The sequence below is a fragment of the Cinclus cinclus genome, chromosome 10 (genome assembly GCF_963662255.1).
Source record: "Cinclus cinclus chromosome 10, bCinCin1.1, whole genome shotgun sequence".
NCBI classification, from domain to species: domain Eukaryota; kingdom Metazoa; phylum Chordata; class Aves; order Passeriformes; family Cinclidae; genus Cinclus; species Cinclus cinclus.
In genome coordinates this window covers 23904478-23916985 of record NC_085055.1, presented here as the reverse complement: position 1 = coordinate 23916985, position 12508 = coordinate 23904478, and the positions used below count along the sequence as shown (strand labels likewise).

Genomic DNA, 12508 nt, shown 5'->3' with positions numbered 1-12508 from the left:
CAGAGAGCGTGCTGGCAGCTCAGGGACCTTGGGCGGTGTCCAGCGTGTGACCTGGGTGAAGCTGCTCCATGTGCTCCTGCCCTGCCTGAGCTAAACGCTCCAGTTGTGCTTTGGGAGCCAGGGCAGACCCAGCAGTGGTGACCAAGTGGGAGCTGATACATCCAAAGGGACCTGCTGGCCCTGTTTCTGGTAACTTCTGATAGGAACAGTGGGACAGCTGCATTGGAGACTAGGAGCATTCCATTACCTGAGGGTTCCCCACCCACCATGGCTACAGATAGTGAGATGCTCCCCTTAAATAAATAATTCCTTCTACCTGAAATCAAGGTAGAATGGCAGGAGCCTGAACTGTGCTTCAGCAAGTTGTCTTATCCCAAGGCCCTGCATACATCCTTAATCTGTGACGTGTGTCTAAACTCGTTAAAAGGTTGGACAGTAGGCAGGCAGGGAGTGTTAAGGAGAAGATGTAGTGTTACTGGGAGATCTCAGCTGGCACTGTACTGAGGAACAGGGAAGTTGGCATCCCTCTTGCCAAACCTCACATTGTGGTACCTTCTAATGCTGCAAAAGGGGCATTTAAATTCCCTGCCAGGTCAGCCATTCATCACAAATGGGTGTAGACTTAATTGCTAATTAATTTTCCCTGGCTAGTGTAGATTTTTTTTCTCCCTCAGTGTGTAAAATCTAGAAGAACTTTGTGAGAACCAGCCACAAATGAATTGGCTGTAATCGGTGTTCCCTCACTTGGGTGAGAAGTAACAGTTCATCAGCCCTTAATTAGCTCTGACTTTTTTGAGAGCAGGCTCCAATTTTTTGACAGGGAGATATACATCTTGTTTCCCTTGTAGCAAAACAAAGAAAGTAGTTTTGCCTTGAATTGACAAATTGAGCTGTGTTTGTTGGTGTTTTCTTCCTCCTGATGGTGAGTGCAAAGCTGCATGTCATACCTTGATTGCTGAGCAAATTGTTCAGTTGGGTCTCTTGTCACACAGAAAAGAACACTGATTATACAAGGAAGAGAGTTTGAGCTCAGTTTAATTAACTTGTGAATGGGCAACCAGCCGGTGTTTGGAATGATGCATTAAGGTAGGGAAGAGCTTTTAGACACCCCATCAGATTCAGAGAAACTTTGTTTTTGTTTCTGTTGCAGGTGAATTCAGCATTTCTTTTTATTACTGTGATGGGATCAGTTTTTGTCTTTTTTCCTTTACTGAGAACCCCCCATTGCAAGGTCATAGGTTACTCTGATGCCCTGACGCCTGATGTCTGCAGGGAGAAATCCAGTTTTATTGGGGAAGGTTCATGATCAGTCATTTGAGAAGTGGAGGGATCCCAGTAAACATGGTTGGAGATACAAACTTCCAGCCCAGTCATGTTGAATAAGAATTAATTTCTTCCCAATGTACATTTGAAAAAAACAGTTTTTATTCAACATTCCAGATAACAGATTTTTACTTTCTGCCGAAGTAATTAAACCAGACTTCTTCTAAGACCTAGTTTACTCACAATCTTTTAAAAACAAAAATCTCTTAGATCAAATTTTATTCTGTTAAGCAGCACATTATAGTGGCTGGAGAAGACCAGGCTGTTAATGCTTGGTGTTGCTTTGTTAAAATAGCACAGGAATTTTCAGTATTAGCCACCTGTGATGCAGATGCAGAGGGTTCTTTAAACTTGGTCGATTCATTTAAGTTTTAGCTTTGTTCGAATCTGAGAAACCAATGAGAGATTATTAATATAAGAATTCTCAGTCAGTGAATATAAACAAGACTTATGGATCTGAGTTTTACTAGTTCTACAATTTTAGAGGTCTTTGATTATAGTCAGCACCATTCCCTCAAAAAATACTTTGTTTAATAAAGTTTTGTACATGCAATATGCATTTTTCAGGAGCTTCTCTTTCTTATATGTCTAGCAGTGTAAAGTTAATTTGTGTACATAAATACATGCTGCTTGATTTTAATTGACTAACAGTTTCTTTCCAACTAGAGCTTATCATGCATCACCAAAGGAAAAAAAAATAGTAATTTAGATTTAAAGAATAGTTTAATCAGGTTTGCTTCAGAAAGTCCCTAAAAGCACAAATGTAATTAAAATTAAAACTATTATTTAAATTATTTTTTCCTCTCACTGACTTCAGTGATGATTACAGTTGCTTATGTAAATCTATTAATTGGATCAGGCCAATCCTGCTGTGAGTTCCCTACTGTGCAGTCTCAGCCTGAAGGTAGCTGGCAGTTGAGATGATGGAAATAGCTAAAGATGTTGGTAAGGGAAGAGTCATTCCTACCATGCTGTGTGTAGCAAGAGAGTCACATTTCTGTCACATCTCAGACCACTGAACCATGGGTGTGAAACCATTCGGTTATTTATGCTGAAACAAAAGCAGGATGCACACCCAAGTAAGCAAATGAGATGAGAACCCCAGATAATGCTGGCCTCGGTTAAAAAACACTTGGGTACAGCTCTGCCTTGGAATCCCCAGGAAGATGTGCCTGATCCTGACTCTGCAGCTGGATTCTGGCTGTGCCCACAGCCAGCCTGGCTGACATGACCAGGGATGTCCTGGGAAGGGTTGGTACCCTGCTGGCAGCCCTGCTTCATCTCACCAGGGCTTTGGAAATAACATGTGGCAGCTTAGGGTTTGTGTAAGCAACTGTTGTGAAGAAAACTTGGGAGTGACACTGTGACACCTTGTGGATTCAGAAAAGAGACCCAGATTTGCCTCCAGATGAGGCTGCCAGAAGAGCTGGAGAGGCCCAGTGTTCTCCTGCATGGGGGTGGGAAGGGGGTTCCTCCTTCTGTCTTCATGGCTAAGGCTCAGATCTGAGAGCGTGGTGATGTTGGTTGGAGGAAAAGCTCTGTTAGGGCCTTTCTCTTTTCTCTGGGTATTCAGTTGTGCTCCAAATGACACAGCCTGTTGGATTCCAGCCTGTCCAACTGATACATCACCTCTCCTTTTTCTCACCTTTCAGGTTATTTCCAGGATTTGTTGAACAAGTCAGAAAAGGCCCTTTACGATGCCTTTCCAAGCATGTACGGAGAATTGTACACTCAAAATGTGAAGGTGTTCAAGGACTTGTACAGCGAGCTGCGCCGCTACTACCGCAGCTCCAACATCAACTTGGAAGAGGCCCTCAATGAGTTCTGGACACGGCTGCTGGAGAGGCTCTTCAAGGTGCTGAACCCCCAGTACCACATCACAGACGAGTACCTGGACTGCATGGTCAAACACGCCGAGCAGCACAAACCCTTCGGGGAGGTGCCCAGGGACCTGAAGGTGAAGGCAACCCGAGCCTTCATCGCGGCGCGCTCCTACGCACAGGGCTTCCTGGTGGGCAGTGACGTGGTCAAAAAGGTGTCTCAGGTATGCTGGCTTCTCCCTTCTCCTCCACCCTCACATTGGCTGCAGCCACTCAGCTGCTGCTGTTGGGAGCGGGGTTATTTCCCCTTGTTTTCACTGCAAAGCGAGCAGATGCTTTCCAGCGTGTTAAAAAATAAACTACTCGAGGGTTACCCATCAGTGGGAGGGAGCAGCAAACCTGGACTTCTACAGGCACCGACAGGCAGCGAGATGTAACTCACCACAAAACTGCTTTTGCCTCATTTTAACCCGTGCAGCAGAGTGCCAGGGAGATGTCCCTCAGCCAGGCTGTAAAGCCATTCTGCTGATTACCCAGATTCCTCGTGTTTCCCTGACGTGCCTCTAAATCACACTGCTGTGTTTTCCTCCTTGATGGACTTGTGCTGCAGGGTGCAGAGCTGGATGGCCACCAGTGTGCTGGGAATACAGGCAGAGAGATGTGTTTCAGAGGCTGGCAGTGGGATCCTGTGTCTGTTTATGTAGCCTATTTGTACAGCTTCTGTGTACAGAGAGAGGGAGTTTGTAAAGTGCATTGGGATCTTCAGGGATGAAAGGTACTATATAAATGTAAATTAACGTGACTGAATCCAGGGTTCCAGAAGGAAGGAAATTCTCTGTATTCTTTGCTGCAGAAGCCGTCTTTCAGAGCCAGAAGAAAGTGATTGTCCTGAAACAAGATAGACAGGCTAGCAAGGAGAAAATCCGTAATAAAAAAATTACTTGCGTGCCTCATGTGGAGATGGGAATCAGCAGGTGTGAATCAGGGTGTGATTAAACTGTGAATGTAAAAATCCAGAACCACAATTCATTTCCTTGGAAGGTAATGTGTGGTGATGCAGAGCAGAGGACGGTCCCACTTAATGCAGTAAATCCAGACTTTGATCTCAGGAAGAAACATTAATGTGGTAACAGTGACAAATGCTTTAATTTATCAATGTGGGACTGTAAAACTGTTCAGCTACCCAAAAGCCTTTGTACATCTCATTAACATCACATTCTCCTGACACTTAAGATAAATAAAAGAAGAGAATGATGAGTAATTTCAGGCGGACAAAAGCAAAATACTTTTCATAAATCCTCTGAATGGCAGAGATTTCCAACTGGATGGGTGTGAACCTGTTGTAGCTGGGATTGGTGGGTAAAACGGGCTGGCAGGGCAGCTGCAGGCATCAGCCAAAGGGAAGGACCTGAGAGACCAATATGCAGCAGATTTTTCCCACTTCATGTGGGCTTCTGTTCCACTGGATTTTTGATTCTGGTCCCCCATTTCTGAATTTTCCTTCTCTTGGGCATCACTTATCAAGCAGGATGTGGGGAACAGGACAAGTCACAGATCCTTCTTTTCCCTCAGCTTCCCCAGTCCATTCTTTCAGGATGGGGGTTTTCTATGGTGATCCCAACCATTCCTCTCTCACAGGAGCCCTCCCTGGCACTGCAGTTAACCCAATGTGTTGCTGTTGCATGAACTGAGTCAGAAAACCTTGGCACAGTCCTCTTGAGAGCTGAATTGTTATGAGGACCAAAACTGGCTCATTTTCCCTGTCTTTACTGACTTTTTAGTTGTGGATTTACGTTTTGGGTCAAATGAATGTGAAGTGCTTGATTCAACCCACAACTGGTACCTTGGTTCTAGTAATTTTTCATGTTGCTCTATACTTATGACATTAGAAGAAGGTCAGAAACTGGAATTCAACTTTCCTGTCAGGTGGTAGCAGCAGTCTTTCAAACTGTGTTTTTGAGTTGGAATTTTGTATGGAGCACTGGTGAGTGTTTTGCTCAGGAAGACTGAGAAAGCCTGTTGAGCTGAACACTTCCAAATCAATTAGCTATCTTGGGACTTCAGGGAAAAGTAGATTATATTTATTTGCAAATCCCAGGGAAACTACAGATTTCTAGTAAAACCCTCCTGGTTTCAGCTTCTTGTACACTTCCAGTTCAGTGTATGCCCTGTATCCTGTTGCTGTTTCAGGTCCTTGTGCAGAGGCAGCATTACTGGGCACTCCAGAGAAGGGCTGATGCTGTTTGCCAGAGTTCCTGGCTGTCTTTAAGTGGGAGAGAGCCTCCCTGAGTGAGCTACAGGCGTGAATTTAATAAGATTTCTTTAATCTCTGCTGCCTCTCCACTGTGCCCAAAGGGTGTTTGACTGGTAGGGATAGGAACAGGAGCCACGTGTGGGAGCAACCCCTCTTTGTCCTGCTGGCCATAAATAGTTTGAGGGCAGACGGGGAGAAAATGGGCAGAGCCATTTTTCATCTTTACTGCCATCCAAGCTTTCATGGCAAAGTCATCCTGACAGACTGCAGGCTCTGACATCAGGTCCTAAAACTTGGGATTGGTGGCTGCTGCCACGAAGCTGACCTGGCACAGACAGCGATGGCAGTGCTGCCATCTGGCTGGGACCAGGGCGGGGCTGGTGTGGCTCTCTGGCAGGTGAGGATGGATGTGGAGGCTGGCACCCTGCCCTGGCAGAGCGAGGGGTTACGATGGGCCATGCCTGCTTGGGGGTCAGGGCAGCATCTCTGTGTTCATGTGCAGGTTCTGTGTTTCTGTAGCTGTCCTTTCAGCACAAATTGCAGGTTTTCATCTAAGCTGCACAACGTCTGCATGAAGTAGCAGCCACCAAAATGGCAGCAGTCACAAAATCCCTAGTGCAGGGCACTTGAAGAAGGAGCTCCTCCAGGGCTGTCACCTCGTGCTGCGTGCCAGGGTGAGAGAGAACAAATATCCCAGTTCTGTTTAGAATCCTGTTAATTGATGGTGAGATTGGCAACTGCCCAAAACCAGCATTTGCTCCAGCTCTGAGCATCGTGCAAACAGGAGAGGGCCTTGTGCTGCTGTAGTCACTGCCTGCCAGCTGCTGCCCAGAGATCTTCCCTCACTGCTGCCCTGAGATGTTCACTGTGACCAGAGACCTTCCCTCACTGTGGCCAGAGATGATCACTGTGACCAGAGACCCTCCCTCACTGTGACCAGAGACCCTCACTGTGACCAGAGATAATCACTGTGATCAGAGACCCTCCCTCACTGTGACCAGAGACCCTCACTGTGACCAGAGACGATCACTGTGACCAGAGACCCTCCCTCGCTGTGACCAGAGACCCTCCCTGCTGTGAGCAGTTGCTGTGCACACTCCTGGGAAGATGAAGTGGAGGTGAACTGGGATACTGCAGGACTGGGGGAAGCAAAGCTGAGCCAGAAGAAATGGCAAGGGCTGAGAGGTAACCCTTTGTCACAAGCAGAAAAGGCAGAGGGAGATGCAGTGTGATGCACAGTAGTGGCTGTGAGCCTGGCCGGGTTTGTCGCGTGCTGCTCACACTGCTCAGGCAGTTGGGTCAGCTGTGCTGCACAGTGCCATGGGCACACTGTGGGGACAGGGCAGAGCTGGTCCCATCTGCAGCCATGGATGGTGAGGAGAGCTGCCCTGTGCATGCCAAAGAGTGTCCAGAGTCCTCCAAGTGCCCTTGCAGCCCTGGCAGCCTGTGGCTGTCAGGCAGAGCACAGAGAGCAGAGATGTAATGTTCCATTTCCAAAGGCAGCAAGAGGAAGTAATTTGAAATGAATAATAACTCAGAAAATGAGTTATTATGGCAATCTTTGCTGGGTCTTCATTGGTTCTTGTTTCTAAATTTTAAGTTTCCCCAAGGTAACAGAGATTGATGTGAAGCAACACCAGCTACATAAGCAAGAAACACTTACTCAAGTAATCGATTTTAATAGCTGTTTGCATTTCCTTTTTGGAGTAGATGTTCTTAAGGCTGATTCTGACTTTAGTTTGTAACAAAATATAATGATTTTCTTTGTAAGCTTTTTCCCTAAATCCTGTATTTCATTTTACAAATGAATGTTGAAGTCAGCTATCAGTACATTTTTATTTAGCCAATACTGTGTTTCACATTATTTCAGCCTTATTTTTTAAAACTTTTCTGTTAGTATAAGGTATCTGGCAGTTTTCCTATTTACCATATGAGTAATTTGTAAACACATGGTGGGTCAGTCTGGGAACTGAATTCAAATTAAAAAGTCCTAAAAATAAATTTTTTAGAAATGTTTTGAATGGTTAAGTGAATGTGCTGAAAACATATGGAAAATAATGTTTATCTGAACATGCTTTACATTTGCAACAAGTCAATAACGTAACAAAGACAGTATGGTCCTCATGTCCTTTAAGATTGCAGCCATTTTTCATACCTACTTTTTTTCCACAGCTTGAAAGGATATATTTGACTTCTGTCTTGCAGCTTCCAGTTGCTTTTCTGGTGAAGTAGGCATAAAATTGATCTTACTGAATTAAATGAAGATAAAATCTTCTTCTCCCACTTACGGAACCACTGTGCTAAAGCGTCTAAAGAGCAGTAAACTCTGGTCCCCATGTGCTTGGTGGGACATCTCCATCCTTTCAGTGGATGATCTTTTTTGAGAGCCTCAGCAGCAAGTACACACAACCATAAATGACATGTTATTTCATTTAAAGGATTTGACTTCTGTAAAAGTATTAAACATTTATCTAAATCAGCCTCCTCTTGATCCTGAAAAGAGTGTTAGTGTTTGTAAACAGATGTTACAAGACTGTTGCTCCACAGCAGTGGTGAGTGGCAATACCCTCATATCCCCACATTTATTTCCTTGCCACTGGATGTTATCCTAGCTCTGCCTTTGGAGCTGTGCACGTTTTGCATGGTGGAGGTGTGGGTTTGTGTCCTGCAGAGTTTCCTGGTGGCACAAGAAGCAGCAGGTGCCAAAGGTGCTGCTATCAGCAGCAGAGGTGGAGGTGGGAAGGTGCAGGGGTGCCCCTCACCACAGCCAGGGACAAAGAGCAGCTGCTAGAGCAGATTGGGCTTTCTCTTGGTTTTCCTTTATGCCGTTGCAAACCCCTTTCCAAAAGTGAGGCTTTCCAAAAATGAGCTGGTCAGTGCCTGTGCTAGAGGTTTGTGGTGCTGCAGACTCGGCAGGAATTCACAGGGTGCCACATGCCCCAGGGATCCTTTGCAGGACTGACTGTGCTCAGGAAGAGGGCAAGGAGGACTGAAGGACCAGGGAGGGAACCCTGCAGTGCTTCAGACACCCCTCCCTGTGAGCACCACCTGAGGCTCCAGGCTGAAATAAGCTCTTGACCTTCAGGGACTGGCCCTGCAGCAGCTCCTGTACTAGCTGCCTTTTGCCCTTGTAGCCTCTGGCATGGCTGCCCCGAGGCAGGGTGCTGGGACCCTGTAGGGTCATTGTAGGGTGCTGGGACCTGCCCTTCCTTCCCAAGGGTAAGTGTTACCTCTGCTGAAGTGCCTCATGTTTTCTTGCCCAGCTTTCCCTGGCAGTTTGTATGTGAGATTGCATGGGTGAAACTATTTTAGATCTAAGTTCCAGTCAGCCTAATTCCCCCTGCAAACCCAGGAGCTTAATATCCCTTTCCCTGAGCTGGCTGTGCTCCCTGGATCATCACCCTGCCATCAGCTGTCACCTTGCTTTAAATACCTTGGTACAGCAGATCCTGCAGCCCCACATACACCACTGCTCCTTTCCAGCACTGCTGCATGTAAAGCTGGGGAGGGAATTTTGTAATAAAATTGGAATTTGTTTGGGTAGATTCAAATCAAGCTGGAAGAGAAGCATGCAGTCTTGAACACATCCTTTTGTATTTCACATATTAGTTTCCAGTATTGCTATTCCTTATTATGTTTCAATCACAACCCTTCAGGGATAAAAACCCATAGGTATTCTGAATAGAACAGAAATAATGCAGGAAAGTAGATACATGTCTCCCGTATTTACCTGGTGGTTAAAAGTCAATTGAATCTAGTTTTCAAAGGATTGAAAATTGTACGAGCTGGAAATACCTGTGTTAAATGAACAGAGCAGGCAGGGAGTGTGTGGGATAGGCAGGTGTTTTCCTCTGGAGGGAGAGAACATGACAGCAGTCAATCTGTCTATGTGAATCTCTCTCATTTTGATATCTGAAGGCAGTTAGGTGCTAGACAGAAATCTAATGACATAGATCCTCCCAGTTGGCTGTGGGTGCTGCCTCTGGAGCCATTGTCACTGCCCTCTCCAAGTGCCCTCACCACTGCCTGGAGGGAGACAGGAACAATGCTCCTCCCTGTTTTGGTGCCCCAGTTTGCCTTGATTAGCCCAACCTTCTTTTTTTTTTTTTTTTCCTAAGTCTGCAGAATGGCCATTTGGCTGCTGGGCTGGCAGGGCTGGACACAGGCAGTCTGTCTGGCCTCAGCCCAACAGCAGCTCTGGTGTGTGGAGCCTGAAGGGCACAGATTTGGCATCAGCCTCCATCCTCCATGTCCCTCCCTCAGCGCAGGGCTGAACACAGCAAGGTGACAGCAAGAGGGGCTCTGACCTGTGCTGGCATTTTCTGTGTCCTTCCTGTGCCACCAGACCCCAGCACACTGTGCCTGTGCCCCACTCATCTCTCATCTCTGACAGATTTGGGAACTTGATGGATTTGAATGGTGGGCTTGTTGAGGCTTAAACCTCACCATGCTCCAAGGACTCATGGCTGCACATTCATGGAAGGAAGATGCAAAATAATGACTGAAGTGATTATACAATTCATTAGACTTTGGAAGAATCATATTTCTGTCAGCCCTGCAGCTGTTTCTTTAGAGTTTCACTCTGAAAAATTGGAAAGCTTGGTTCATTTAACACACGTCAAGGTGCTAATTACATCAGGGGTGGCATAAACATGCACAAGGCAGCTGCTGACCATGTGTTGGAGGGAGCAGGGTGTGCTCCCCACAGCAGCTCCCCTGCATCAGCCAAGGGCTAGGCACACCTGCAGCTCCCACTCCTGTCACCAGAAAAACTGGGCACTGACTGCCCAGTGAATGGAGCAGATTTCCAGTTACACACATGGAGGTGCAAAGAACATCACAGCCCTTCTGGGTTTTGATCATAATATTTGAGGGTCTCTCCATGAGGAGACTGTAAAAGTGAAATGTTGGCTGGCATGAAATGGCCACATTGCAGATAGCTCTGATCACAGAGCTGGCCAGCTCCCCTGTGAAACACAAACCTTTCCTCTGAGTGCTGGTTTGTTCTAAAAGAGAGCAAGGCTGGCTTTCTGAGGCCATTCCTGGGCTGTTGGGCATCCCACGGGATGCTCAGGAGCACTCCTCACCACCAGCCCAGCAGGATCAGCTCCTGTGCTTGACCTGTTTTTGTAGCTGCTGTTCTTCACACTGACAACTTTATCCCAATTGTACGATTGCAGCCGGGGGATTTGGGGTAATTGGAGTGGCTTTGAATACCTGCCTGCATTTCCCAGCACACACAGCCTGATCTGTAGCTTGAAGTGCTGACCTGCTTTCCCTTAGACACTGCCCCAGAAAGGGTTTTTCACAGCTGGCAGAACTTCCCTCACCTGCCTTTAAAATTCCCATGAGAAGGTGAGAGAGGGTGCCAGGAATGGCTCAGCCTGTGTGGCTGGTTCAGCCCAGCCCTGGGGAGGCCTCCACTGCAGGTGACTCTGCCTCCAGTTGCCCAACACCCGTGCCTGCCTCTGAGACCTGCCTGCTGTCTGCTGGCTCCAGAGCATCCCTTGGTTTGGAAACCTAAATTGCCTGATTTTACTGGGTTTTACTGGTGCTTCTGGAGGTTAGAATGGCCATTCAGATAGCAAAGCCTTCTACCTGGGAAAACAGACCTGAGAGTCAGTGCAGGCACATTTTGACAGGTATCTGACAGATAATGGAGATATTTTGTTTCACCCCAGCCAACCTCGTATCAGACCAAACCATAGGTCCCAGTGCCCACCTTGAGTCTGCAGTGCTCCTTGGAGATGAGAGCCAGGAAAGGAATGGGAGAGCAGCCACAGGTCAGGGACATGGTCAGTGTGGGAAACAGCAGCACCACACCACAGAGAGCTCCCTGCAGGCCACCCTCACACTGCCTTGGGTAAGAGTTTTAGAGAGAATAGAGCCCACAGAACATCACTTCCACCAGCAGTGTTAAGGACCAGCTCAGCCTCATCCCTCCATCAGCTGACCTACACTTGTCCCTCTGACAATCTGGAGAGCTGGGGGTGTGACAGCACTTCCAGCAGCCTGGAGTTTTCACCCAGGCTATCTCTCTCTATCCCCAAATCTCTCCACTCTACCTAACCCTGCTTCCCCTGAGAAGCAAGGCACAGATGGCTCACAGCAGCCTGGGGGGAATGTGCAAGGGGAGGAGGGGGGTAAGAAAAATACCAGCAAGAGCTCAACTTATTTTATTGGTGTTAAATGCCTTTCAGATGTACTTAAAGGCCCCTGAAGGCTGAGGAGTCCAGTCACATTGCAACTAGGCTGCAGGTTCTCATTTGCTTTTAAGCCAGGCATCAAAAGGAGAAAGGATTTGGGGTCGGATGATTCTTTTCTTCTTTCTTTTTTTATTCTTTCCTTTGTTTGAAGCTAGCACTTCAAAAGCAGCATCTGCAGCTTGGCTGCAGGCTCTGGGGGCCAGAGGAGCTGGCCATCTCCTGCTGGGCACACAGGAGCCCTGCCACTGGCCATGGGGTTAGTCCCATGCCTGGAAAGCATCCGGAGCCAGGCTCTGTGCCCAAGAGCAGTGGCACAGCCCAAACACAGCGTGCTGCTCTGGCAGGAGCTTGGTGCTGCCGCTGTTGGAAAGATTGTCCAGATACCTTTGGCTTCCTAAAGCTCCACTTTTCTCCAGCACTCAGGAAGCTGGGATGGGAAGGAAGGATCATTGCTTGACCCTGTAACTCCAGGATGTGACAGAGCTGGTCCCAGCACTAATGCCTCTTCAGCACTAATGCCTCTTCCCTGAGGCCTTCCTCTCTGCATCCCACACTTTGGTCTTTCCAGACACCTTTTCAGGAAATAATTGAAGTGTACAAAGAAATGTTTTTGGAGTGAGGATGGTATAGCAGCTTTTAGCTGTGTGCGAGTCAGATCACCACTCCCATGGTCCTATCTTACCCTGATATAGCTCAGGGAGGCTTTGCATATTTTCAAAGCACTGGTCATTAGGATAATGACAGAAAATGCTTCTCCTCTTCGCCCCTCTCTGTTCTTCTGTGAGACCTATCAAACAAGGTCCCAGTTCAGAAGAGTAAAAACCCTCCCACTGTTGCAGGTTCAACAAGGTCTGGGTTCAGGGGGAAATGAACCCCTCTTGCGCCAAATATTACACTGTAAAAAG

At 47.1% G+C, this 12508-nt stretch overlaps 1 protein-coding gene across 1 annotated transcript in view; it reads left to right on the top strand.

The window, feature by feature from the left end:
- The window catches only part of GPC1 (glypican 1), a 191467-nt gene that overhangs the window by 164237 nt on the left and 14722 nt on the right, over positions 1–12508 (top strand). The window contains exon 3 of the mRNA XM_062499198.1: positions 2976–3367. Within this exon, the coding sequence (XP_062355182.1) occupies positions 2976–3367 (392 nt within the window). The remainder of the gene's footprint in view (positions 1–2975; positions 3368–12508) is intronic.